The 26,432-nt window shown below is 40.0% G+C and overlaps 2 protein-coding genes across 10 annotated transcripts in view; one reads left to right on the top strand and one right to left on the bottom strand.

Moving 5' to 3' along the window:
* The window catches only part of pik3cb (phosphatidylinositol-4,5-bisphosphate 3-kinase, catalytic subunit beta), a 198,411-nt gene that overhangs the window by 138,148 nt on the left and 33,831 nt on the right, over positions 1-26,432 (top strand). For all 7 annotated transcript variants that reach the window (XM_069896666.1, XM_069896665.1, XM_069896667.1 and 4 more), the window contains 5 exons: positions 1,258-1,379; positions 2,166-2,309; positions 6,954-7,053; positions 17,304-17,482; positions 19,970-20,079. In XM_069896666.1, coding sequence (XP_069752767.1) covers positions 1,258-1,379; positions 2,166-2,309; positions 6,954-7,053; positions 17,304-17,482; positions 19,970-20,079 — 655 coding nt within the window. The remainder of the gene's footprint in view (positions 1-1,257; positions 1,380-2,165; positions 2,310-6,953; positions 7,054-17,303; positions 17,483-19,969; positions 20,080-26,432) is intronic.
* LOC138742378 (tripartite motif-containing protein 42-like) overlaps positions 9,264-26,432 on the bottom strand; it is a 62,798-nt gene continuing 45,629 nt past the window's right edge. For all 3 annotated transcript variants that reach the window (XM_069896672.1, XM_069896671.1, XM_069896673.1), the window contains one exon: positions 9,264-9,553. In XM_069896672.1, the coding sequence (XP_069752773.1) occupies positions 9,527-9,553 (27 nt within the window). In that variant the 3' untranslated portion in view covers positions 9,264-9,526. The remainder of the gene's footprint in view (positions 9,554-26,432) is intronic.

The following is a 26,432-nucleotide window of genomic DNA, read 5'->3' on the forward strand; positions in this document are numbered from 1 at the left end:
AAACTTTTTTCAATAGATCTGTTTACAGAATCTGTGGTACAACTGGATCTTGAGAAAGAATATTCCAATGGGATATGTTAAAGAAGAAAAGGATCTGGATTTTTACAGTAATTTTAATGATCTTGGGTCAGACCTAAGCATTGTATAGCCAATGTAATCACATTGTTACTGCATTGGAAATTTGGAAACCAATTTGAAAAGAGCAAGCTCCTTCAAACAATATTTTGGCAATAACAGTATTATCTAATTACATTGATGTTTTGAAATGTAATAGAAACACCTTTTCACAAGAGAAATTGGTGGGGCTTGGAAGTGCTCATGCAGATGCAGAAGTATTATATTCTTCAGGTAGCCAACTCCTGGAGACCAAGGCCAAATGTTCCCTAACAAAGGATTGTTGAAAGGAGATGCTCCCCATCTCAATCCCAACCAAAGCATTGGATTCTAAAATGTTTTTAATTGGAGGTGAGAGGAAGTGCTGTAATACAGCTTCTGGACATCGGGTGCAGAGAACATTGCCTGGATTGGGAAACAAGTCTTACGAGGCAAGGTTGGCAGAGCTGGGGCTTTTTCACTTTTGAACATGATAAAGGTCTACAAAATTATGAGAGGGATAGGTAGGGTGGACAACTACCACCTGTTTCCCAGGGCAGGATCAGCAAACACTGGAGGACATACGTACAAATTTAGCGGAAGGAAGTTTAAGGGAGTCATCAGGGGTAAGTGTTTTTTTTTACACACAGAGAGTTGTGGATGCCTAGAATGCCTTGCCATGAATGGTGGTGGAGGCTGAAACATTGGGGGCATTTAAGAGACTGTTAGGCAGACACATGGATGAAAGAAAAATAGAGGATTACGGGGTAGGGAGGGTTTAGTACTTTATTTTAAGGAGGGAATATATGGGTTGGCACAACATCAAGGGCTGAAGAACTTGTACTATGTTCTGCTCTCTACATCCCATTTCTACTTTCAGTCCAATCACTATTTTTTAGCCTCATCTACTGTCACTTTTTTTGTAAAGATATTGCCGGATGATTCAGCATCAATTTTTTTTTTTTAATTGCAATATTTTAGAGGAAATCCTATTAGCATTAACTCTTCATTTTAATTTGGTGAGAGCTATTAACTTCTGACACTATTGGATTTTAATTTCAACTTGGTTTGGTTTATGTTTAGATTTTTTTTGTGTGGTCTAAAGATGTTCTATAATTTCCTCTTGATTCTTTTGTGATCAGACCTTCTGTTCTTTTGCTGCAGCTCCAAGCTTTGCTCCAAATATGGGCCAAACTACCACCCAGGGAAGCATTAGAATTATTGGACTTCAACTATCCAGATCAATATGTACGGAAATATGCTGTGGGATGCTTGAAAGAAATGAGGTATGTTTGATGGGATGCTTTGAGGATATGATTATGGAGTCAATGGGATGTGAAAAATAATAAAGTAAACAATAATTTGGCACTTAATTTGGTCGAGCAGAGAATGAGTACTCGTCATTGCTCGTGTATGTAGGATCACACCTTGAGGCTATTTTTGATCTGCGCTTGGCTGAAAATTGACCAGTTTTGAGGTCAGCATTTGTAATACATTGAGCAAAACTTGCAGACTACAGTTTGCACTCAGCCTGGCAGGATAGAGTATTGGGGAATTCATTGGTTCATATGTGTTCCAAACTACTACTAGCCAGGTATCTATTTTAGATTTGAAAGATGAGGACAATGCAGGTAAGTTCTGACTGCTTTCCTTGAGTTTAACCATTTTTGGGCAATCTCGTGGATTCCCTGAATATGTTCAAAACACCAAGGTGAGTTTGCATTTTCCAGCACTAATTTCTGGTGGCTTGACATGATCTCTTCCAGGCTTGCTTATGAAGGTCTGAGAATTAGACCACAAGCTGACAGTCATATCTTCTGTCGAAGAAGCTTTACACTAGGCAGAATAAATGTAGCTGGAATTAACACAACTTATAATACAAAATGCATACTATGCAGTACTTCTGGTAATAGTTGAGTTTAAAATCTTATGTGCCTTTTATTAAAATCACCTTGAAACAATGGTAAGGATTTATAGAATTAAAACCAGATAGCATCTGGTCCAAATTGTATGAAAATATCAGTATTTAAGCTACATTTTAATTTAAACTGCCAATGTTTTTTATTCAACAGTGATGATGGACTTTCTCAGTATCTCCTACAGCTAGTGCAAGTACTGAAATATGAGCCATACTTCGACTGTGCACTTTCCAAATTTCTCTTGGAGCGAGCACAAGCCAACAGAAGGATAGGCCACTTCCTATTTTGGCATCTCAGGCAAGTTTCACTGAAATAATTCCATATGTAGTTGACAAATGGAAATCCGATGGTTCCATTTACTAAGAGCTTGGCTAAAGTCAAATATCTTGGCTTTACAGCATGATAAGAAGCAGGTCATTTGGTGGGGGACGTGAGCAATCACAGGCTCCTACACTTTTATTGTGGCTGTTTGGCTTTTCATGTATGATTGCAGAACTGAAGCCACTGGTGATGCACACTGCATGATGAGTTGTACCAGGATGTGGTCCCAACTTTGAATTATGAATCCACTTTTTTAAGTTCGACTGTTATGGTTTAATTGGTTCATGAATAGCTGGCTACTTGTTTATGATGTTGTATACCTGGCTTCTGGCTGAAGTATTAATTCTGGGCTCTGACTAAACACTACACAGCTAGGGCAAACTGGAAATCATAGCTAGATGCCGAGGTCGGGATGCTGCTTTCATGTCAGAAAATAAGGTGGCACTAAGAACAGCAAACAGGAAGGCAAAGCGGGGATATGCAAAAAAGATCTGCAGCACCAGTGCCACGAGGTACATGTGGCAAAATATTAAAACCATAACGGACCATGTCAACCTTGCAGGTCAGTGATAATGACGCCTCAGTGCCTGACAGGCTGAAGACCTTCTAGGCATGGTTCAATGAGCTAAACAATATCTCACCAAAGAAAGTACATCCCAACCTGAGGAACAACCCACACGAAGCAGCAGGACAGACAAGATACCTGGTTGGGTGCTGAGGGACTGCGAGGACCAGTTGATTGAGGTTCTAGATCTTCAATATATCACTCCAGTAATCCATTGTTCCCACAGGATTCAATGCAGCCATCGTCATCCCAGTGCTCAAGAGAGTGACATTAGCTGGACTAAATGATGACTGTCCAGTGGCATTGACCTCCACAGTCATGAAGTGCTTTGAGCGACTGGTAATGGAATGCACCAAAGTGCACCTACCACTGACAATTGGGCACATTCCAGTTTGCCTATCGACCAAACTGATCCACAGACAATGCAATAACCCTGACCCTCAACTCCATCCTGACCTGCCTAGAGAATGATGGCTTCATACATCAGGCTGTTGTACGTTGTCTTCAGTTCACAACCATCATACCTCAGAGACTGGTAAAACACAGGATTCTGTTGACATCATAGTTAAGTGAAAAAATAAACACACAAATGCTAGAGAAACTCAGCAGGTCAAACAGTGCCTATATGTAGCAAAGGTAAAGATTTGGGCTGGAGCTGTTCAAGGTGTGGGGGAACATGAGGGATGTCCAAACAAAAAGGGGGTGGGGGGATGGTGAGGGAGGGAGATGATAGGTGGAGGGGTAGGAGGAGTCTAGGCTAGGTGGAGAGAGAAAGGAAGTAGGAACTGGAATAACTAGTTAAAGGGGGTGGGGGGATGGGGGAAAAGGCAAGCTTATTACTGGAATGGAGTGAACTCAGAAGCTAGTGGATAAACTGTCCTCGCTGGGGTTCTGTAGCCCTATCTGCAAGTGGATCTGGGTTTGCAGTAAAACCTCAAGCCCAATCAGTCTGAGCGCGGGCGATCCTCACGACTGTGTGCTCAGCCCACCACTGATCACTTTGCTAACTCACAACTCTTCTGCCGTATTCAGCTCCAACACAATCAAGTTTTCAGATGATACAACTATAGTTGGCCTCATCAGCAACAATAATGAGTCAACTAACAGAGAGGAGGTTTATAGGCATCTACAGAGGTGCAAGAGCAACAATCTGAATCTCAACGTGGACGAGACAATGGAGTGATTGTGGACTTCAGGAAGACAAAGGGCCACTCTCCACTACCTATCAATGGCTCTGTCGTAGAGAGAGTGGGGAACCCAGGTCTTTGGCGTCCATTCAAATATTACCTGTCCTGGACTCACAACACCACTTCATTAGTCAGGAAAGTGTAGCAGTGCCGACACTTTCTAAGGAGGTTGAGGAGGGCAAGGCTACGGGCCACCATCCAAAAGACATTCTACAGAAGCATAATTGAGAGTGTTCTGGATGGCTGCATCATAGTGTGGTATGGTAGCTGCAAAACATCAGATCAGAGATCGGAATGGAGGGAGCTTAAAACTGCTGAGATCACTGCGGTCTCCCTTCCCTCTATCGATGGCATCTACAGGGAGTGGTATTTAAAGACAGCCCAGAGGATCCTTACAATCCAGCCTGCAGCACCTTAAGGGACACTACCTTGAAGGAAGAAGTACAGGAGCTTAAAAACCAATTCTGCCAGTTTGGAAAACAGCTTCTTCCCGCATGCGGTGAGACTGTTCAACAATTCTTTTACATATATTTATTTAGATCAATATGTATATATGCTGTTTGTGTGTCTTGTGTACCGATTGTGTGCACTATAGTGTGGAGATGTGCTATTTCATCGGTCGGTACATTTATATCTATAATCAGATAACAATGAACTTGACAATCAAGTGCAGGCATATTTCACTAGAATTTACTATTTAAGTATAGTAATCATGAAATTGATTTGTTTGAGCAGTATATCACTGCATCTGCTTCTGCATGGAACCTTGCCGTAGCGAAGAACAAAATGTGTGCCCAATGAGAACAGAGAGAATTGCTGATGGACGGCAAAAGAAGAGAAAGGTTAGGGATAGCAACCTGGCTAAAAAATGCAATAGCTCATAAATTGCCACTCGATAATTTGTTGAATATAATGAGGAAAAGTATTAAGACATTGTAGTTTCATATTCAGCGTTCCCCTGTGCCGACTTATTATACTAACTGTCAAGAGCATTGTGTAAAGCTGGACTTCAATGGATGAAATTTCCCTTGGGAACTACAAAGTTTATGAACACATTCTTTGTGAACAAAGTGTTGGTGCCACCATAGTGTGTATGTATAGTGTAAATTTTCTAGCCTGGTAGAAGGGGTGTGTCCTGGGTAAACTTGTACATCTCACTTTGTTCGTTTTAGATTGGTCACAGTGTTTGGGCTACCAAAAGAAAACACAGACACACACCAAGAGCCCTTCAGTTTATACAAATCTTTATTACTAAATCTAAAGCTGATTTCAAACTACAATGTGCAAGCCCTTCCCAATTATACTTATCAACGCCTGGACTGGTCCCAACTGCCAAAGCGAGGCAGCGACCCCACACTTGTAGTAGGTTGTCTGGGCGCCGGTAGCAGCTTCTCCACCTCCCCCGACCGCGTTGGTTGAACTCTAGTAGAAGTTCTTCTTGCTGAGAGATGTTTCCACCCCTAAGAGAGTCTCAAACTTCAGCAGTGGGACCATGGCTTATATTACCCAAAAATTGTTTACTCATAGCCCATCACCCTGCATAAATGGTTTACTCATCTTCAAGGTCTCCTGACAGTCTGCGACCAACAAAGACAACTGCATCTCTGGGCCACATGGTGTAAATTAGATTATGTCTTCTGATTCAACTGCATCTCTGGGCCCCATGGTGGAATTTAGATTATGTCTTCTGATTCACATGTATACATTCTTGCATAAGCTTGTCTAAATCCTCCATTACATTCCACCTGCAGACTACGCCAATTGTCCTCATACCAGATATTTCCGTCCCAATCATCAATTACATCAGGATCGTTGCCATTCCTTATCATGGCACGAATATGATGTGGATCGGGTTCTACACCTTGTCTTTCCTTATCTGCACAGAGCTGCTGCCAGAGTTTAATATTACAGCAGATCGTTTGGACGTGCTTATCCTCCCATTCTTTGGCTCGATCCTGAGTGGTGCGAACAATCTCGCTCATCATGGAACAGCGTTGTCGCATAGCTTCTATCTCCTCCTCTAGTTGCTCTCTCGTGCTGGGATTCTACTTCTCGCTGAACTAATTTTGCTTCACGCTGAATGGCGCTGCATAAGGCTGTGGCCAGCAGCCAAAAACCGTCTGCCAGCATCCTCTTTTTATCAGGAAATTTACTTTCTAGAAGGAGAGTGGCAACCCGCTCTCCTAGAGGTACACTTGATGGATCTAACCTCTCATCCCAACTAATGGGTGGTCCCAACAAAGACAGGGTATTGGCCAACATGCCAAACCCATCGTCTTTGAAAATCCATCCCGGAATCAAGAACTGCTCAGGGCTCACCTGTTTTCTTTCGATAGCTCAAACACTGTGACCAATCTAAAATGAACAAAGTGAGAGGTACAAGTTTACCAGAACAGGGTGTGAACACCTTTTACTTTAGTATTGTAACAGGGGCAATTTCAGTTTGCAGTCAACTCTTGATTAACCAAAATAATGGAGGGGAGCAGTTCAATGGATAATGTAAAGATCTTGAGAAAGCAAAGAATAATGAAAAACACGTTAAAATGCATAAAATATTTGTGTTTAATTCTTTGTTTATGCAGTACAACCAGAAATAGTTAACTGAGTGGCAAACCTGACCCCAGGCTTCATCCTGCAGAGGGGCAACCCAGCCTGAGACTAGTGCTGGGAGAGCAACAACCCTTCACAGGGTTCTGGAGGGGCGGATAGCAGTGATGTGATCAGATGGTCAATGGTTGATGCACAAACAGATAATCCACTGAGGGATGATATTGATAGATTGTTTTGTGTTGGGCGTAGCCTGGCTGGACTCAACTGTACACAGTCTGATGACTCATTTTCTTAATTTGCATCTTCTTGTTCCTTTAGGTCAGAAATGCATCTGCCGGCTATTTCGCTGCAGTTTGGGTTGATCCTTGAGTCATACTGTCGAGGAAGTATCACGCACATCAAAGAGCTTTCCAAACAGGTACTTAAACTCTTAGCCTTGAAATACAAATCTTTTTGAATGAATATTTTTGACTTTAGCCTAAGTTTAGCAGACCTGAAGTAAGAAATTCCTGCTGGAATCAACAATTGTACTTTATAGCAGAGAGGAAGCTAGAGCTAAAGGTTGATTCATTACTCCTCCGTCCAAGTTTTGCTTCCATGAGCTGTATTTATTCCCCTGCAATAAAAGTTGGATGGATTTGCACACCACTTCTATCTCATACACCTCAAATGACTATCAACCATTTCTGAAATTACCTTTGGTACCCAGCATCTATGGGGATTGGTATATGCCAGAAAAGCAAATGTTCTGATTTCTTGAGATTGCATGTTGCATGATTGACAAATAGCGAGACACCCCAGTTTAAAACTTTTTTTACCTATTTATTTTGCCAGTTGCTTGAATTCCAGATAACGGGTTTTTACTGTATATGGCAGTTTATTGCTGCAGATTTCTTGTATCAGATCTTGTTCATTATCCTTGGCTGTGCTAACATACATTGAACCTTTATCTAAAGTCTTTATTTCACCTCTTCCCACAATGTTGGAGGTGTTACCAGGGCCCATGCTCAAGTCTTTTCTCCAGAAATCTGTCTTTTGTTCTGCTACTTAATTGCAGATGCTGTGATCATAGCTAAAACACAAAAATTGCTGGTAAAGATATATAACCAATATTCTGAGCCCTTCTTCAAGGTATGAGCAAAAAGCATACAAGGTATCTGAATAAAAGTCTGGGGAAGAAGGGGCAGGGGGAAAGTTGGCTATGCAGGTATGCACCGCTTAACATCCATTCAGGCAACATCCGACCATATATACATCCATGGTCCTATAATTATTCATTTACCACGAGCAAGTCTGCAGCAATTTAGGAAATTGTATACTGTATACCCAAACTGATTTGATGGCCCTGCGCTCTCCCCATAGCCTTGTATCAGTCCCCACACTGATCCCACTGCCCTGCTCTCTCTCCACAGCTCTGTGTCAGTCCCCACACTGATTCTACTGCCCGTGCTCTCCCCACAGCCACATGTTGGTCCCCACACTGATCCTTACTTACAAATAAAAAAGTTTTCAGGTGCAGTACAGTATCCCATATAGCTTTTCTAGGTATATAATATGGTGTTCACACAACATACCTGTCTACCTTTACCCCCAATGGATGCTGTGTTGCCCGCTGAGCTTCTCAAACATTTTTATGTTTTCCTACAATCACAGTGTCTGCAGACATTCATCTTTTCCTCCATTTGATTGCTCCACTGCTAAATCTCTTCGAGGAATGTTAATCCAGAGGAAGTTCTCCCCCTCTCTTTGAAGGGAATTCTATAAGAGTGTCTCTCACTGCATTCCCTGCTGCTTTCAAGCTCTTCTCCCCTGCTTTTTCTTCCCTCCACCCCCAGCCTTTTTATTTAGGTGTCTGTCTGCTTTTTGCTCATACCTTGTAGAAGTGCTCTGCCCTGAAACATTGGTTATATATCTTCTCCTCCTAAGTATGTTGTGTGACCTTCTGAGTTCCTCCAGCATTTTAATGTTTTTTTCTATTACTATTTTTCTACCTCCACGAAAATCTCTTTTAAGTTCATCGCAACTATGCCTAAAATTTGTGTTTTCCCTTGGAATAGTACTTCTTTTTTGATTAGATTTCTATTAAATGCCTAGAGATAACTTTCTAATTAAAAAAAAATTATCTATATATTACTGTTGCATTATTGTTGGTTATTATTTCCCTTCTTAATTGCCCATCTTATTTCATTCAGCAATAAATACATATAAAACAAGTTTGAATGTTTAGAAGTGTGCAGACTTAAAAAGACTAACTGTCTAAATTCATTGCAACCCATAGATGCTGCTTCTGCACCCAGCATATTCAATTCCACTTCCCCTTTTTGCAATTGAGCAACTTTGTGGGTTATATTTACGTTTGGTCAGGAAGATGATCTTTCTTCTGCTGAAATAAGAAAAAAACTCTTTAGAACCCATTTCTACTTTTTTTTTGTAGATCTCTGATATAAAATTATTTTCATGCAAGGAGGGGAGGATATTATTGAAAGAAAAGAGTAGACCGAGCTATTGCATTTTGCTCGAGATCTTTTGGTATCTACCAAGACATATCAAAGATTGCCTACAGTTCAGATTTGTGGCAAAACACAGAACTGATGTTCTACAGAAGCTTGCAATAATCACAAAGCTGAGTTAATCAAGCAGTTCTTTGTTTATTCTCTGCAAATTGTTCCTTTTCATTTTGACTGGCTTAAATGTTTTTCCTTCTGAGTGCATGACTGGTGTATATGAGCTCCCGATAATCCTTTTGTAGTTTCCTGTCAGGAAGTTCTTGACATTGCCATGTACAGCTTTCCTCTTTTTAATATATGTATGAGTATCATTTGCATGATCAACATTTATTGTCCTTCAGAGAATGGTGCTGAGATACTTTCTTAAGAACATCCATATTAATGTCAGCCAAGAACTGCCAGAATGTTGACCTGATAACAAGGAAAGAACAGGAGTTAATAATATGACTTGGAGAGGAACTTGCATATCTCTATCATTTAAAAAAAACACTCTCCATTCTTGGTAACTATGCAGTTAAGAACTGAGCAAGGAAGGAATAAGTCTTTGGTTTTCTGGATGTATCATAGCTCTGGTGGATTTGCATTTTTCAAGACTGCAAGACCAAATAACAGCTCATTGTAAAACTACAGATCACCTGGCTGTAATTTCCACAAATAAATGTTTAATACAAGTTGTTAAAACAAGAAAGTTTTCAGACCCTGTGGTTGAAGTAAAAACTCAAACTAGTCCACTTCATATAGCAAAGGTAAAGAGACATAACCAACATTTTGGGCTTGAGCCCTTCATTATGAACAAAATGGTCGGGGAGAGGGGAACAATCCCAAAAGGAGGAGGTAATGGGAGAGAGGGCACACCAGCAAGCAGGGGGGAGGAGGGATGGCTCTGTGAATGAGGAGGGAAGGGATTGGACATCTGGGGGAAAGAATTGGAGGAACAACACCTGATTTTCTGTCTGGGCACTCTCCAACCAGATAGCAATAACTTTGACTTCTCTGGTTTCTGCCAGCCTACTCTCCATTCTCCCTCCCTTCCCTTCCCCATTGATTTATTTTCTCCTACTCTGCACCCCCTTCCGTCTCCATTCACAGAGTTATCTCTCTTCCCCCTATTTGTTGGCATTTTCTCCCTCCCTTATCCACCTATTACCTCATGATTTGGGGACCATGCTTCTCCCTCTGCTACCCCCCCCCCCCCCCCCAACTCCTCACCTTTTTGTTTGGACACTTGACCACATTTTGTCCATATCTTAATGACTGGCTCAAGCCTGAAACTTTGGTTATGTATCTTTATCTTTGCTACATAAAGTACACTATTTGACCAGCTGTATTTTTACTTTTACAAGTTCCCATAGCAAGGTTCTTGAAAATAGCATTTTTATTTCAGTGAGATCGGAACAGTAAATCATATTTTGCTAGCATCATGGGGACACTGCAAGATTATACTATATTGTTGCAAAGATAAAGTTTTAAATCTTTTTTTGAATGATTCATTGCATCTTTGATGGCATCATTTGTTCTCATTTAATTGTACAACGTAATGTAAAATATATCATAATCGCATAATATTGGCCAAGTTATAGGGAAGCCCCATTTTTAAAAAATTGATTACATGTGTTTATGACAAATGTTCACAAAGGTTTATGTAATTATGGATCCATGAAATACAAGCTCAGGGAATGTACCAAAGTTATTTCTTAAGTTACGGCTTTTGAAAGCCATTTAAAAATCAGGGTGGGACAATGCAGAAACAAACTCTCTGACCCTCTTTGAGGATGTTAACCATCATGCCTACCTGTACTATCACTATTTTGCAGTAATTCCATATCACTATATTTATCTTTCTAGATGCCTCTTAAATGTTGTTACTGTTCCTGCCTTCACCATGTCCTCTGGAAGCTCCTTGTGGATACCAGGAACTCTTTTGCCCTCATCTCCCATTTAAAGGGCCTTTATCTCACCTTAAACCTATGTTTCCTAGTTATAGACATGCAAAACAGACTGCCTATCAATCCTATCTTTTCCCTTTTAATTTAATACTCCTCCTCTCAGCATCTTTGCACCAGGACCAAACCTCTCCAATTTCTCCTTGTAACTCAAGCCTCCAATCCAGAAAACATTCTTATCAATCTTTTCTATGCCTTCTCTTGCTTTCTTGCATCTTTCCTGTGGCGAGGCAGTCAGAATTGCATACAGTACTCCAGGTGTGGCCTAGCCAATTTTGTACAACTTGCTGGTGAGTCTTCCATCAATGTTGGAAAATTATCAGAAAGGATTCTGCTAATTGCATTGTGGATGAGAAATCATATCCCACAAATTTAATTTGGATTATTTGAAGAGGTAACAATGAGAATAGGATGGTAGATATTATCTATGTATTCTTTAGATTGGCCTCCAACAAAGTCCTGCTTGATAGGCTGATCCAGAATGTTAGTCCCCATGGGAACCAGGGTGAGTTAGCCAAATGGACACAAAGCTGGCTTGGTGGTAGGAGTCAGAGGATGGAAGTTGGGGGTTGTTTTTCAGATTGGAGGCCAATCTGTGCTACAAGGATCAATGTAGTGTCTCAACTCAGTGAAGACAAGATGCCATACAACTTCATCATTGCCTTCTCTACCTGTGTTACCACTTTCATGGAATTGTTGACATGTCTCTCAAGGTCATTCTGTTCAACAGTACACCCCGTGCCTTGCCATACACTGTATGCCATACACATACTATGTCCTGGACTAGCTTAACTTTCCAAAATACAATACTTCACAATTGTCTATGATAAATTCCATCTGCCACTCCTTTGCTCACCTTTCTAATTGAATATATTCTGCTTAAACCTGAGATGATCATCACTGTCCACTATACCATTAATTTTGGTGCCACCTTTATTCTCATCCAATCATTAATAAACATAAACGATAAACAAGAGTGGACCCAACACTGATCCTTGTAGCACAGATTGGCCTCCAATCTGAAAAACAACCCCCATCTTCCATCCTCTGACTCCTACCACCAATGTTCCATGTCCTTCCCCATGTTAAATACTGAAAGGAAGTATTAATTTAAGATGTCACCTATTTCCCAAAGCTCTCTGTGTAGATTAGCTCACCGATCGATAAGGGGACATTCTCTCATCCTAACTGTCTTTTTACGAATCATTTGAGATTCATCTTTACAGTACCATTCATTGAAAACTATTCCTGGAAAGGAATATTTGCATCTCTTGTAGGAGACTATAGACACCACTATGGTGTCAATCGTTTATATAAAAAAAATTGGATCAGACTGCTGCTCAAAATGACAAATCGCATTGAGACAATGAATGTTCTAGAATAGTCTGTGGTAACATTTTCTCAGTATTGTCTCCTTTCAGCCACTACATCACTGGCTATTGTTTCTATCCCCTTAATGCAACCCCCTTCAGAGTTCCCACAGAATCTATCCACAGACTGTCTGCTACATTGACATCATCTAAAGCTCCATATGTATACCAATAACATGAATATCCATCTATGTCAAACAGATAATCATATTGTTAGAAATAAAATCGTAGACAATTCACAGTTTCCTCTAACTGAATACTGAAAAATGTCATTTCAAACTCGCTCTATTTCCCTTTATTGCTATAATGTTTAGGCTGCGTCAAGAGACCTCATTGAAACAAGCTGAGTAAAACCATGGCAAACTGTTCAAACTGCAGTTGAATTTCAGACAACCTATTTTATCTCCTAACTTAATAAAATTTCCAAAATAGATCCTTCCTCTTTAAAAGCATTAAATATGAAAAGGCTTGTTAACCTCTCATTTTTCTCCCTGAATAAATTTCATCTTGTTCAAAACACTGCGAGGTTGTATTGCTCCACTTGCTAATTGCCCTCTGTCAATAGTGTCTCCCTCTATTTCAACTAACTACATTTAAAATGTCTCCACGCAAAGCATGAGAATTACATTCTCCATCTTCAAAATTCAAATCTCTACTGACTTCTTTCATTCCTCTGACTGAGGAGAGTCCCCAATCATTTGTGCAGGATTATGCTAGCAAGATGTGCAGACAAGTAGTACAACTATTCTAATAGACAGAAGCAAGGTGTGATATGTTTTGGCAGAAGATATGGGGAAAGGCAATGTAGACTTAAAGCTACGGTTTTAAAGATAGGTATAGAAGCAAAGAACTTTTGGTCTTCATCTGCATTAATTTTTGAAGGAAGCAGAAAAAGTTACCAAAGTTTGATGTCATCAGCAAATGTTAACATTTTTTATGTATTCTAAGAAAATGTTTCCATTTTTAGTGCAAAATGCTTTTAAAGAAGTTATGCTTAACCTTCAATGTGCTCTGCTTAGGCCTACCTCTAGACTATTGGACCCAGTTCACATCGCCACTCTTTAAGTAGAATCAAAAGATAACATTTACAAGATTGAGAAATATTAATTACAACATGAGGACAGAAAAACTAGAATTATTCACCTTGAGGCAAAAAGGTTTGAGGGAAAATTTAATAGAGGTGTACACAATGATGATAGGTTTAGACCAGGCGACCAAAACAAGATATTCCTGTTAGACTAGGAGACACAGCCTTCAAGTTTTGTGCACGAGATGTGGATGTGCGGGAAGCAAGGAAGAACTTAGTTGTACAGCAAGTGACAAAGATAGAATGTGCCACCTAAGCCAATAGTGGAAGTGTAATTTAAAAGGAAATTGGATTGATACTGGGGGCAAACCGGTTTGAAGGTTGCAGGGACTGTGACTGAATCGCGACAAAAAGAGACTGGGGACGTGATAGCTTCCTTCTGCACAATTAGAATTCCGTGACGAATGACAATTCCATCATGTGGTTTAACAATTTTGAAGGGGAGGTGAGAAACTACAAAACAATGTGTAAATTGACCATTATTGAAAAATTGGCCCAATTGTAATTGTTTATCATCTTGGGGGTGGGGGAGGGGGGGGTTGGGGTGAGATAGATTTATTTACAGTTTGCCTGTCTGTGGATTGATCAATGAAATTTGAACAAGATATGTTCTATTTGACAATGTTGAACCTCAGAATCCTTTCTAGTTCTTTTCCAGATAATGGCAATCGTTATCAGTCAAGCTGTTATTTATTTCCTTAAATACAGAGGACAGTTGTAGCACCTGGAATCAGTGTTACACAAACTATTATAAGAGTTTCCTTTACAACATTTTAAACGTTTGCATATTAATCTCTTTGAAGGTTGCCAAGCCACAGATATTTCTGTAACGCATTTCCTACCATCGCATGTTGTGATGGGAGCATCAGCATGCAATTGATTACCTGATTGAATTGGGTATTAATGCGTGTTCAATGTGGCAAAATAATGGAGACTAAAATACAGATGACAATGGGTACTTACAATTTGTTTTGAGGCAGGGAAGAGTAGGTAGAATAATATGTAAGATTTTCCTTGGAATTTGCAAGTGAGTTTTGTCACTCTCTCCCCTCTTGTACAATATTTATTGGCTGGGAGGGTTGGAAAGCTCCCTGATCCATTATTCTTCATAAACAGTCCACTAGGTATTTGTGAAATAACCTCCCTTGCCTGGTAGAAAGTGGAAACTCTTCATTAAAGCCTTTTGTGAGTGCAAAGGCATGCCAAACAAGTCTTGGATGTAATTTACTGGTTTTACTTTTATATAGAATGATAGATTTGTGGATGGGTTCATTTTATGCTGCCTTGCATTTTAAGCAGCTCTCTTCCTTATCGCAGAGCCTTTGCTTTGCTTCCCATGCGGGATAGATTAGCTGCCCATTTATGTGATTATAAACTCTCTAATAAAACATGTAAACCTATAAAAGAATGGATGGATAGAAGTAATTTATATATATTTTTAAATGGACTGAAAGCAACTAAGGACCTTCAAATTTGTCTATATAATGAAAGCAGAGTAGGGAGGCAACCCATTTCTAGGAGGCACCACTTAAATCGTTTTATTATTATCTTGAGGCTGAATGCTGCAGAATTAATTCTGTCCTTATTTACCCATCAACTCATGTGCTTTAATTTCTTTCACCAGAAATGTAAACAATGTACTATTGCCTGAATGTTCTCCCTTGTTCTAGCATCACTTTGTGGGAAATAGTTCCCGACCAGTTGCCAGTGCTGAGTTCCAATTCCTAGATGTTGCCACCATGACTTCAACATTGCCTTCATGTTGACAGCAGCATAGAGCCATGTAAGCTTGTCACTGCAGCCACTTTAACAGCATTTCTGCATTATTTTCAATTGAGATAATGGTGTGTGGTACAAAATCAGCGCAAATGAGAATTTTATCTTGTGTTTGAGATGGATTACTGCATTGTCTTGGTTAGTGCATTCAATTAAGAAAATTTACAGACCTCCCTGCTGAGTTCAGGCTTTTTAAAACAAATCAGAAATTTGAAAAAGAAAATTCATTTTTTTTGTATTAAGAAAATTTTGTGAATTATGTTCTTTTTTTTGGCGAATGCCCATCATTTGAGTGCTTATCAGAAGAGTTATTTATAATAGTGTCATTAAAGGGCGTAGATTCCATTTGAGACCAACTGTAAGTCACTTTGCAAGAAGAAGCCCCTTGCACCTCTTCTAAAATCATGATTGCTGTGCAAGACATGAAGCCTTTACCGATAGTTACTCTTATTTGTTTACTTCCAGCTATAGTCACTGAATGGGAATTAGGACCAGACTCTCAACTCCACATTCCCATCTGCCATCAATTCCCAATGAATTGAGTGGGTTGTTCACCCACCTCTAAGTTCAGACACTTTAAAATATTATACTGGGATAGAGGCATTCTATTCTCTTCCAATTAATAAAAAAATACAACATTATTTTAGATCAGAAAGTACCCAATTGTATTTTCTTTGTGTTCACAGTCCAAATTCCATGGATGAAGCAGTTTATCCAAGGATTTAAATTGCAAAATATCACCATTTAGTTCATATTAATTTATCTCATAGTAGTCTAGTCCATCATCGCACTTATGACGCTGTGAACAATTTAATACTATAACTCCTTGTATATTCATTTGTGATTCTCTTGTTAGCTTCAGCAAGCTAAGGACGAGCTTCCATGCTTCATTTCATAGCATCTTAAGTTTTGGATCCAACATATTGAGAGAACCAGAGAGGTTAAACATCCTGTTTATTGTAAATATACAGACCCAGAGATAGACACACATGTCTTATCTGTATTTTATTAGGACAAATAAGTGACTTCCCATTGTAATTACAGCCATTTTTAATGTAATAGTTAAAGAGTCAATTTTCTTGCTTCCTACTTTACAATACAATTTCCTTTATTTCAGATATATGTTGTTAAATATTTACTTGGGGTCAAATCCACCACACTCTACCATCTGGATCAATGAAATAGGAAGAGAATATTTTTAAAGGCTGTTAGAACATATGGCTCAAATTGTGGTATCTTTGGAACATTTTCTGCCATTAGTATAGAAAAATATCTTTTGTTCAGGAGGGTTGTGGGTGGTGGTGGGGAGTTGTGAGAGGACAGTGTTGAAAGGAGAAGACAATCACAGCATGGTAATCAACACGAGCTGAACTGCACTCTTGAGGCAATTATATTTTAATGAACTTCAGCAGTCAGGTTATTCTATCATTCCTCTCATTACTCTTCCTGCCACCAGCTGCTCCTGTTGTCTCGTCCTTTCCAAAACAAATTGATTCAATTTATTTTGAGACATTTTGTTCTTGTACAGCTAAAGTTTCCAGTTGAAAAGTTGAAAATGAGATACAGTATACTGATAAGTTTTGCCATCTAATTTTTTTGAGTCCTATTGAATTTTTAAAAAGTTATCTTGAAGCTTTCCCTATGACTGACCATTTCAAAAGCTTTAAAGGCAACAGGTAAGAATGAGCAGCTTGTGTAAATACTTTTGAATTAGTCTTCACACACAGCATCCTTTTGATGTGGATGCAAATCATCAGGGTTTTTATTTTGTATTGTTACTTGTTCCATCTCGATATGCAGTATTTTTAATTTTTCTTGAATATAATTTATATTAAGTGTTAATAAGTCTGAATTTACTTGTATAAACCTTTTGACGTGTTATAACGCTGTTGAAATTCAGATGAATGTATTCTTAACATACTGTTTGCTAATATGTAGCAGAAATATTTTGGTTATTTCTGTGCATTTTGTTTTTCACATTACAGGTGGAAGCCTTGAATAAATTGAAAGCTATAAATAATCTAGTAAAAATTAGCTCCTTGAAGATGGGAAAGAATAAATTAAAGGATGTGATGCACACCTGTTTGAAACAGCCGGTGTACAAGGAAGCATTATCTGACTTGAAGTCACCACTGGATCCCAGTGTTATTCTTTCAGAACTGAAGTAAGTTTCTTCATTTAAAAAAAAACACAGCATTTGAAATTGTTCCAAATGCGCACTGACCTAACTGGAATGTCATGATCTAGTAAACTTGACTCAGACTGTGGGAGGTCCATCAACTCCCACAGATAAGATGTTCATGAATGCATGATGTAGGTTAACATGTGCAGGAGTTGATTGTTGAGAGAAATTATGGGCATAGTTTTTAAGTGAATCATGGAATAAATTGTACCTGCTTATTTTGCTGAGACATTCAGACCAAAAAAAAAAAGCAGGCTATCTCATCTGATCACAACCAAGGCCCCAATGAGGACTTAATTTTAGTCTCAGCATTGAGTAGGAGCAATCTTAAACTAACATTTTTCAAATTCAGTATTTAAAAAAATGTTTTAAAAATTCATGAAATGGCATTTAGCTGAAAATGTATTGCAATAAAAATTGATTGAGGAAAGTGGTACACAGGTACAAATTTATTTTTTGTTTCCATTGATGATTTGTTTCTAGAAATCCAATTAAAATCCAATCACTTTTTTTTCAACATTGGAAAATATCACCCTATTGCGCTTTATCCTTGTTATGGATAGTAAGATAGCAAATGTGACAGGCTCAGCTACCTGGTTTTCAATACATAAAATGATCTTGCTTTGGGCCTTGTTTCTGTGATTACAAAGCAATATGAGGTTCATGTTTAGGTGTCCACGGAACATAGGTTGAATAGTCAATAAGCAAATATGGCTGGCCTCATCAAACTACTTCAACATCAGTATGATTATGTATAGAAACAAGAGGGTTGAGGGTGGTAAGTAAAAATTATGCTGGAAATTGTATTATTTATTTGAAAATAAATACATTGCTGGACAGAATATTTAATGTAATCATTTAATTATGCCATTCTGGCAAAATAGCAATAAATCTACTAATTACTTTTGAAATTTAATCCTATACTGAAAAGTAAATGAAGAAATTGGAAGAATATGTTCACTAGAACAGAAGGTGTCTGATTATCCGAAATGCTCATGACAAGCTTTTTCTGGATATCTGAACTGCAGCCCTGTTTAAGCAGCAGAATACTTGTATCGACCGTTACTGAGCTTGACATCGCCCCACTACAATCGCTGATCCTGCCCACACCGAGGTCCATGCCCAGGCCCCTGACACCTCCCCACCACCGTCATGGAACCTGCCCAGGCACCCAGAGTCCCCGCTTGGATCCCTGACACCCACCCACTGCCATTGCTGAACCTGCCCAGGGAACTCCAGCCCTGGTCCCGGCTGCTGACCCAACGGAGCTCCTGACGCCACGGACGCTAACCCAAACACTGGCCCCAGCTGCCGACTCATCAGAGATCCCGACAAATTGGCCATCAACTGCCCATGACCTAACAAAACTCCTGAGGCCACAGCTACAAACTCTAACCCAGACCCCAAGCACCTGCTCACCGGAGCTCCCGACACTTTGACGGCCAACTTCAGCGTTGAACCAGTCTGCCTATCTGCAGGAGATGCTGACATTGATGTTGCTGACTCTCACCTGACCCCCTCAGCCAGCCTTGGATTGGAGCTTCCCAGAAGCCCAAGGTCCCTGCTCTAATCTCAGACTAGTAGATTCAGCATAATACTTGTACAGATACTCCCTGACTTGCGACCTATGTGACTTGCATCCATCCATACATATGACTGAAAATTTGTTTAAAAAAAAAGAAAAAATATAAAATTTACACTATTTAGATTCTATTTGACAAACTATAACAGGGATACATGTAGGAGCCAAAGTGTACATACTTATCTTGTTAGTCGGCATCCCAGGGTTCCTAGGCTGGATTCCTGTGCGCATGTGCAAGTCATCGTTTGGCATATGTGCAAGAGGAAAGGGCATGAATTCAATATTGTTAGGGCACTTAACTCTTTTTGCATGCACCAACTGAACTCTAGCACATGAACCCAACGCACATGTGCACAGGAATCAAGATGGCCACACCCAGCCTATGGACTGCGGGATGCTGACTAACAGTTTAAGTATGCACATTTTGGGTCTGACATTGCCCTTCATCCCTTTTATGGTTTGTCAAATGCAACATGAACCATAAAAGTTTTATATTTTTTCCTTATTTTTTTTAAACCAATGTATGCAATTCTGATATGCGTCCATTCCGAGATACGACCAATCCTTCGGTCTGCATTAAGGTCATAAGTCAGGGAATACTGTACAGTATCAGTGGTTAAAACAACCACAGAACAAAGGAAGGTTTAATTCTTACCATGAGTACACGAGAACTTTGTTTGATTCTAAACGGCACTAACATTATATCAGGGTCCCATTTGAGTGCGGCAGCTTAAAAAAAAATCAACTTTTTTCACCCCCCAAAAAAGGTTTGTGGATAACTGGTAATTTCAGTAAAGTGGCTTTCAGATCATTGGAAACATATTGTAAAATGATTTGATATTTTAACTTTTTTTTTAATGTTGTTAGTTAAATGTTGTCTTTAATAGTATAGATAAATGCAAGTTCATGGATTCCAAAATGAAGCCTCTTTGGATTCTATACAACAATAAGATGTTGGGAGGAGAGCCTGTGGGAATTATCTTCAAAAATGGTGATGGTAAGTCTTTCCAATTTAATACCTAATGTCATTACAGAAGAAGCTGCGAGAATGATGTGTATATGCTGTACATAAAGTTACAGGTGAAATAACCTGCTCAATGTGATATTTTAATATTAAAAGAAGGCGATATAAATAAATTCTACTGGAGACTGAAAATGATAAATCAGTTCTTTGGCATATTTTCCTATCATTCTGGAAATAATATTCAGTTTCACATCAGGTAGCATTTTTAATGCCTCCTTTGGATGAGAATGAACACAATAGAGTGGTGTCATTATTAATCTGAAGCCTGCCACCTTTGGGTTAGTACATTCAGTACTATTCACATAAATTGCCAAATAATGAAGTTTCTTGTGGGCAGGTTAGTCTGGAGCCTGCATTTTCTGTCTCATATGTTGCAAGTAAGAAAGGAAACCTACCGCTGTCAATCACTCCCTAATCCAGATTTGGTATTTTGCACAGTTAAAGTACTTTCAACCAAACTTTGAGACTTTTACCTTGATGAAGGGCTCAAGTCTGAAACATGGGTTATATATCTTTAATTTTGCTATATAAAGTACACTGTTTGACCTGCGGAGTTTCTCCAGCATTGTGCTTTTACTTTAAGAATTTTAGACAAGATCTACATGAAAAACTCTAGTGCTACTATCTCAAAGTTAGAACAATGTTGAATATATGCCAGTATGTTTTGATTCATCATGTATCAAGAGTAACAGTAGACTCAATGTGTTCAGTAGGATAAATTTGTTTAAAAAAAATCCTATGACAACCTTGATCTAACCATTCTTTTGATTCTGGTGAGGTATCTTTATTTTGAGGGGCTCGTATGTAAAATGAACTTTATATCCAGCACACACATATAATTGTTTGATTTATCATCTCAGACTTTGATCCCAGTTTGTGACCCTACTTCTGTAAAAAGTTAACAGCATCATGACTTCCAAGCTTACCAGTTTGCATTGTTGACCTAGAATGGAAAAGACACACTTGAGCAGTACAGCTGGATATGATAGACAGCATTTGGCTTTGTTTTAACATTGTTAAGATTTAACGTTTGCTTCAAAAGCACAAGGAATGCAAAATCCTGTTGGATCTGTTGTTAATGAAATGCAGCAGTGACCTCTTCTGGGCAGAAACTGAATCCTTTTTCTCAAGTACTTGTTATCAAAGAATGAGTTGGTTGCTTCATTGTTCATTAAACACAAAACTGAAATAAAAACACAAAGCTGGAGAAACTCAGCAGGTCAAACAGTGTCCTTTGTATAGCAAAGGTTAAAAATACATAACCGACATTTTGGTCTTGAGCCCCTGATCAAGGTAGGGAAAAATGTCGACAGGCGTCGGTTATGTATTTTTACTTTTGCAACATAAAGGACACTGTTTGAACTGCTGAGTTTCAGCATGATGTTTTTTACTTCAACCTATGGTGTCTACTGATTTTCGTGTTTTCACCACGTAATATGAGGGCAGAGCAAAACGTTATGAAAGATTTGTTACCTTTTCAGCCGTTCATTAATGTGCTAAAAGTGTGGTCGTCAGTGTAACATTGAAAACAAAACAACAAATTTGTGCACAGCAATCTGCCACAAACCTTATTGTGGTAATGAGTGAATGAGTTTTAGAAATATTGGGTGAGGGACGGAAATGTTGATCAAGACACTGGAGATAATTCCCTTTTTGTTCTTCCGAAGAGAGCTGTGAAAACCTTTGCCCCCACCTGAGAAAGCAGACTGCACTAGATTAAAGACAGCAAGCTTCCAATATTTCACAGCTGTGTAAGCTCAGAGTTTTACACACAGGTCCCTGGCATAGGAACATAAAGATTTGTTGGAAAGTAAAAGGAAATCTAGCAATTTGCAGTGACTCGCAATGATCACAAAGTATGGAGGTCACTGATACCAGATATGGCACCAACATTTTGAAAGAATTATCGAACAGCGCAATGTTACTTGGCCTGGTGACTCAGCGTGGATTTTGCACAAAATCATGGTTCCTTGAACATGGTGTCGTGAATTGGGATCAGTGTTCCAGTCATTGTTAACAAGTTTAGCATAAACTTCCTGATTAATAAGAATTCATAACTCTTCCCACTCTGCACTCCCTTCCCCAACTGATTCACTTGTTTAAGATTGCACAATAGTGTCCATTGTGAAATCAGACCAGGCACTTCATCTCCACTGTTCAGGTTAAGTGCAGCTGATGTTTTTGACCATCAGAATTACATCATTATTTGCACCACCCACATCCACCATTTACCAAAATAAACTGGAGATCATGTGCATTGATGACCATTGAGAACAATTTCGAATTGGCTAAGATTGTTGTTTGAGGAGACCTATCTAAGCAACTTCACACCTCAACAAAAGCCTCAAGTCCACAAATTATGTTCAAATTAACAAGGAACATTCTCTCCAATATATAGCTGCTGGGCATATTTATTCATTGGGATCCTCAGTGATGTTAGTGTTCCACTGGCAACCTTTTCCCTGTGAGGCATGGCAGGTCTTTCAGCTGCCACAGATGTCTGGCTCTGGCAGCCTTCATGCTTCTCGGTCTTCAAGCTTCAGTCTTAGCAAGACTCTGCCCATGATGAAGTGTATCAGTATGCAGTAAGAGAGAAGAAGCCATTACTGCTGCTTGCAGGAAAGCAGTGCAGTCGTGTGACGTCTACTTCTGCAGGAAGACAGTCAACTCAGTGTCTTGGTATCTCCCTGCCAATGTAGGAGAGAGATGAGCATTTGCAGGCATCATGTTTGTCTGGACATGGGAAATAACCATTTGATAATTGTAGCATTCCTTTACTCCTGGAGAACTGGAAGCTGCACATCAGTAGCCTCCCTGCATCCAATGAATTCAGAAATGTGTCACACGTGGTATCTCTTTGCTCAGTGAGGGTATCAGATCTCCTCTCCCTTGTGGCACCTGCTGTTCTTTTGGACCCTTGAACTACTCCCATGTGACAGAGCAGATTTCTAGCTAAGTCATCACAAAGCTTCACTGAAGCTGAAAACGTTCTCATGATCTCAGCCTCTAATTTCCTGGCAATTTGTAGGCACTGAGTGATGGATTGTCACTGATCCTTTGCAAGGCATGCACGGTGTCCAAACTGAAGATGGTGGTGTCATGGCACCACACAACTTCCAGTTGGAGATTAGAAATGGACAGTTCTTTTCTCCTCATCCTCATTTCCTGCATTCAACATGAGGGGACAGATGAGATTTACCCAGGATGTTGCCTGTATTAGAGAGTATGAGTTTGAGGAGAGGTTGGACAAACTTGGCTTGTTTTCTCTGGAGCATTGGAGGTGACCCAATTGAAATTTATAAAAATTATGAGAGGCATTCATAGGATATAGGGTCAGGTTTCTTTTCCCTCCCAGGGTAAAAATATCACATAGTAGAGGTGATTTGGGGGAGAGGGGGTGGCGAAGGTTTAAAGGATATGTGCAGGGCCAGCTTTTTTTAAAACATAGAGTGGTAAGGGGTTGGAAATGGCTGCAGAAATACTGCTGGAGGCAAATGTGTTGTAATGTTTAAGAAGCTTCTACGTGGACACGTGGATATGCAAAGAATTTGGGGATATGGATTGTGTGCAAGTGGCTGAGTTTTAGATCCCATTAAGTGCTGAAATACAAGCCAAAGGGATTGTTCCTGTGCTTTTCTGTTTGAAGTGTGCCATGCCTAACCACTTGTTGTTTATGCACACAGCCTTGCCTGAGATATGCCAATTGTAGTCAATGCCAAATCCCTTGAATCAGGTTAAATATGCTCACATCCCACCTCCTGCGAATCCCTTGAACTAGTGCGAAACTCTTGCTCCCCTGCTATTGTATATCTCTGTGATACTAGTGTCCCAAAATTGATCTGTTTACCCTTGTGGAGTCCATCTCTGTGATTATGGCACCAACATAATATAGTCTCCATTATTGTTTTCCTTATCATCAGTATTTCCCTTGTCTCCCACCCTACCACCTCCCTCAACTCCCAGCTAGACATTGATACACTGGAGACGGAACAGGTTAGTTGCACTGGTAAGCCGCAGCCAAAACCTTTTTTCACAGTACAGGGGTAATGAGGGAGTCTCCTATTAATTTAGGCCCTTTCAGGTGAACCCTCTGCTTTGAGGGCAACGGCGGAGCGGATCTTAACTTGTGGACTCCAGATCTGATGGAGGCGGGGTGACTGGTGCCACAGCGCCACCTGTCATAAATATGTGGCATAGCCATGGCCATTTTCCCTATCCATAATCCCCTATACAGGTGGAACCGCTCTGTGTTTCCCACAACAGTTCCAGCTGCATGGGAATTATAGGTAGGGAAGACCACCATTGCTATGCTGTATTTTGAGCCGCAGAGAGCGACCCCGGTGCAGGAGCAGCCAACCGGGCTGTGACAGCCCGCACCGGCCGGCCACCCCTGCCCCGCCAGCCCCCGCTGACCTTCACTCCCCAGTGGGGTGGGGCGGCTGACACGCGGCAGGGCAGGGACCGGATGCACATTCTGGTGCTTCGAGGTGGGTTGGCGTCGGTGCCTCTTCTGCTGCATTCAGATGAGTATGTCTTTACCCGGAAGGAAGGGGGGGGGGAGATTATGCGGCCACCTGAAAGGGCCTAAAGCTAATTGAGAGTGGAAAGAGAAGAATGCATTAATCACACTGAAGCCTTGTTACTGAGCACGTAAATTGTGGGTGATTCTTACTTTCGAGGTAGTGTGTCACCTGAGAGTTCCTCTACTCAAAATCTTGCAAATGCTCTCCTTCATCAGGGACAAACACACTCCTGAGGGGTCTCCTCCTGTGCACTGCCCTCCCTCCTGTTCCTCGCCTACTTTGCCTGAATGGAGGGAATAAAGGAAATGGAGCCACATTTTCTTTGAAAGCATCATCTCTGCATGGGATGTGAACCCAGAGGCTATCTGTGAGGCTGAATGGGGAGTCTGTTTTGCCATAGTTTGGGGATTCTTAATTCTGGCTGATACTTTCCCAGCCAACTCCCAATGAATCTTCTAATACTGATGATCCCTGCCTCAACATTAAAAGGAGTGCATCCATGTCATCACTTTACTGAACAGACATTTACATGGTAGAAATGTTGCATTAATACAGGAAAGGCCAGAAACATGATCATAAATAGCATGCAGCCCAAACCTGATGGAATTCTTTGTTGTAGGAACAAAAGAGGGGAACACAAGTTTGTAATAGTTCTGCTGGGGCTTCACGGATCCTCACTCAGAGTGCCGTTCTAATTACCATTGCCACAGAAGATGTGCATATGTTGGAAGGGGTACAGAGAAAAGCACTGATCCCAATTGTAAAGGGCATGAACTGTGAGAAAAGATTAGAGAAGTCTAAGCTTTACAGAATAAGAAAAAAAATGGTTGAAGGAGGAGGGAAACTCCTCTTGATAACTTCAAAGTGAACTAGGAACGGAAGTCTTAAATGGAAACTGGTGAAAAGCATTTAAAAATTTAAACAGGAAGCACTTCACTATGACATGGTGTATATTTGAAAACAGCTTGAAGTGTCTGAGTTGTTATTATTTCTAAAGTAGATTTCTCTTTTCTCCCCATCCATTTACAACTGTCTCATCTCTGTGCATCTATCTTCCTACCTCTCCATTTCCTTCTTCATCTCCACATCCTTTCCACTCCTGTCTGTTTGCTTTCTAACTGAGCTCTCAGGGGAAATAGTCATTAGCACAGAAACAGGTCCTTCAGCCCATCATATCAAAATATACATCTGTACTAACCCCATTGATAAGTGCTTAGACCAGTTGTTTTCAAACTGCCTCCCTAAACTCACATTCCACCAATCCCTATGCCATAAGTGCTCTGTGATTAGTAAGAGTTTGCTTAAGGTGACATGAAAGTGGAAAGAAAAAGTTTAATTGTACCTAATTGACTCGCTATGCGCACGGTTTCATAACTCCAAAGGAAATGGGCCAATCACAATTTTTATCAAGCAAAATATTCAGTAACAATTGGGTCTAGAGGAGTCATTCCCACTCACATACCACTTTAAGCAATTTCTTCCTAATTACAGAGCGCTTATGGCATTAGGGATTACTTAAGATGAGTTTAGCGGGGCAGTTTGAAAACCACTGCCGTAGACCATATTATATCATGCCTTAATAATTCAAGTACTCATCCCAATGCTGCTTACATGTTGCGAGAGTATCTGTCTTCACCCATCCACACTTTGATGAAAAACAATTCTTCGTTATATCTCGTCCTAAATATTACACATTAAACTGGTGCCTTCCAGTCTTAGATACCTCTGTCATTGGGAAATGTTCTTACCATTTACCTCTCTCAATTCTGTATCCCTCTATCAGGTATGCTCAGCTATTTCTGC

The sequence above is a fragment of the Narcine bancroftii genome, chromosome 9 (genome assembly GCF_036971445.1).
Source record: "Narcine bancroftii isolate sNarBan1 chromosome 9, sNarBan1.hap1, whole genome shotgun sequence".
Lineage (NCBI taxonomy): Eukaryota > Metazoa > Chordata > Chondrichthyes > Torpediniformes > Narcinidae > Narcine > Narcine bancroftii.